This window comes from Sphaeroforma arctica (genome assembly GCF_001186125.1).
Source record: "Sphaeroforma arctica JP610 unplaced genomic scaffold supercont1.1674, whole genome shotgun sequence".
NCBI lineage: Eukaryota > Ichthyosporea > Ichthyophonida > Sphaeroforma > Sphaeroforma arctica.
The window spans coordinates 1-1813 of NW_014038884.1; the positions used below are offsets into that span (position 1 = coordinate 1).

At 48.2% G+C, this 1813-nt stretch overlaps 1 protein-coding gene across 1 annotated transcript in view; it reads left to right on the top strand.

Annotated features, from left to right (window-relative positions):
• Window positions 1-76: 76 nt before the first annotated feature.
• The window catches only part of SARC_11410 (hypothetical protein), a gene marked incomplete at its 5' end in the record, with an annotated part of 6264 nt that continues 4527 nt past the window's right edge, over window positions 77-1813 (top strand). Inside the window, 3 exons of the mRNA XM_014294501.1 lie at window positions 77-178; window positions 787-904; window positions 1157-1280. Of these exons, the coding sequence (XP_014149976.1) occupies window positions 77-178; window positions 787-904; window positions 1157-1280 (344 nt within the window). The remainder of the gene's footprint in view (window positions 179-786; window positions 905-1156; window positions 1281-1813) is intronic.

Below are 1813 nucleotides of genomic sequence, written 5' to 3' on the forward strand. Positions count from 1 at the left end.
CACACACACACACACACTCTCTCTCTCTCTCTCTCTCTCTCTCTCTCTCTCTCTCGATGGGAACCACGTGTTGTTCAGTCCCACCGCCTATCCTACGGGGGAGGGTCATTCCAGGTGTACGTACAGGGCAGCACAGCCAACCCCGCCATAGTCACGTTCCATGATGCCGGACTCGAACGTAAGTATCGCTCAACATATAGTGCTATCGAGATAAGTAAATATGTTATTGTTGAGATATGGGCTCATACTGACGCAGCTTGACCAATTGGGAGAGTTTGACATGTATAGCCCCAGGGGTAGCCCAGTTTACAACTACAACACACACAAAAAAATTGAACTAATAATTACAAAGCCGAGTGAGAGTCGGGGCAAAACTTCGAACACGCATGGGTTCGATAGCTCTCTGTGGGGTTGTGAGGGTTTTGGTATGATATCACATACGGTTGCACCAACTGTACATATACATTCAATCGCACAATCGTATGTATGTCAACAGCTCTGTGTGGGGTTGTGGGGGTTTTGGTATGATATCACATACGGTTGCACCGACTGTACATATACATTCAATCTCACAATCGTATGTATTTCAACAGCTCTGTGTGGGGTTGTGGGGGTTTGGGTATGATATCACATGCGATTGCACCGACTGTACATATACATTCAATCGCACATTGTATGTAGGTTGAGGTAGGAACGTTTCAACGACCCCAGTTAGCGTTCAGAGAGTACAGCTTTGTGTTTGTATACTAAGACGGATGCATATTACAACTCCCACTGGCACGGTAGACAAATCCTGTTTCGGAGGTCTATTCAACTACGAACTGACACAGAAGATGATGGAGGACTTCTGTGTGTACCACATCGACGCCCCTGGCTGTGAGACTGGAGCCGGCGATCTACTCGGGTATGTCGAATGTCACGGTTAGAGAGTGTGCATAGCACTTGTATATGATGGAATGTTCTGGTTTTTCTGGCTGATACGCTCTGGATCTAAGCTGGTTGACCAACCGGCTGTTTAATCGCGGGGCAGATATATACTGCATGCACTCTCCGGGGCCGATTCATTCATTCACACACATGCATACACTACACAGTCCGTCTCTTCCCGCTATGCTGCACCCACCCATACCTCTATGTCGCTTATGTGTACACATAGGACCACTTATCCGTCGGTTGAGGAGTTGGCTGGTGTAGTCCATAAGGCGGTGGAGCACTTCAGCCTGCCCCGTTTCGTTGCGATGGGCTCGGGCATTGGGTGCAATGTCTTTCTGCAGTACACGGTAGGTCAGTGGCTGTGTGTCTGCGCACAATGTCTCTGTGAAAGGACTGTCCAAGGGTTTTTAGGGTTTAGGGTTTGGCATGCGCGCCTTTCTCGGCCTATTGGTGGGACTGAGCCGTGGGGTGCTGCAACCCATGCCACGGGTGTAATATAGATTGTAGCGGCAGCCCAGGCAACTTGCACTCCCTCGCAGCCTACCGTACAGTTTCGGTGTGAACGTCTCTGCCGCACAATCAGCCGTTCATTGTTTCCATTGTAGTGCATGGTCATATGTGCAGTCACATCTTACTCACCCAGGAATAACTGTCACTGAAGCCAACCAGGGCCTGCACTAGGAAGCCTTGTAAAGGAACAGGCGAGTGTTTTCATGACAGGCACAGAGAGTACTGTGTCTGGAGCACAGCGATCATCCTTGCTCTCTCACATGTCAATATCCCTTCTCTATATATATATATATATATATATATATATATATATATACTATATATCTACTACCTAACCTACCTACCTACCTACCTCCTCCCACACGACAAC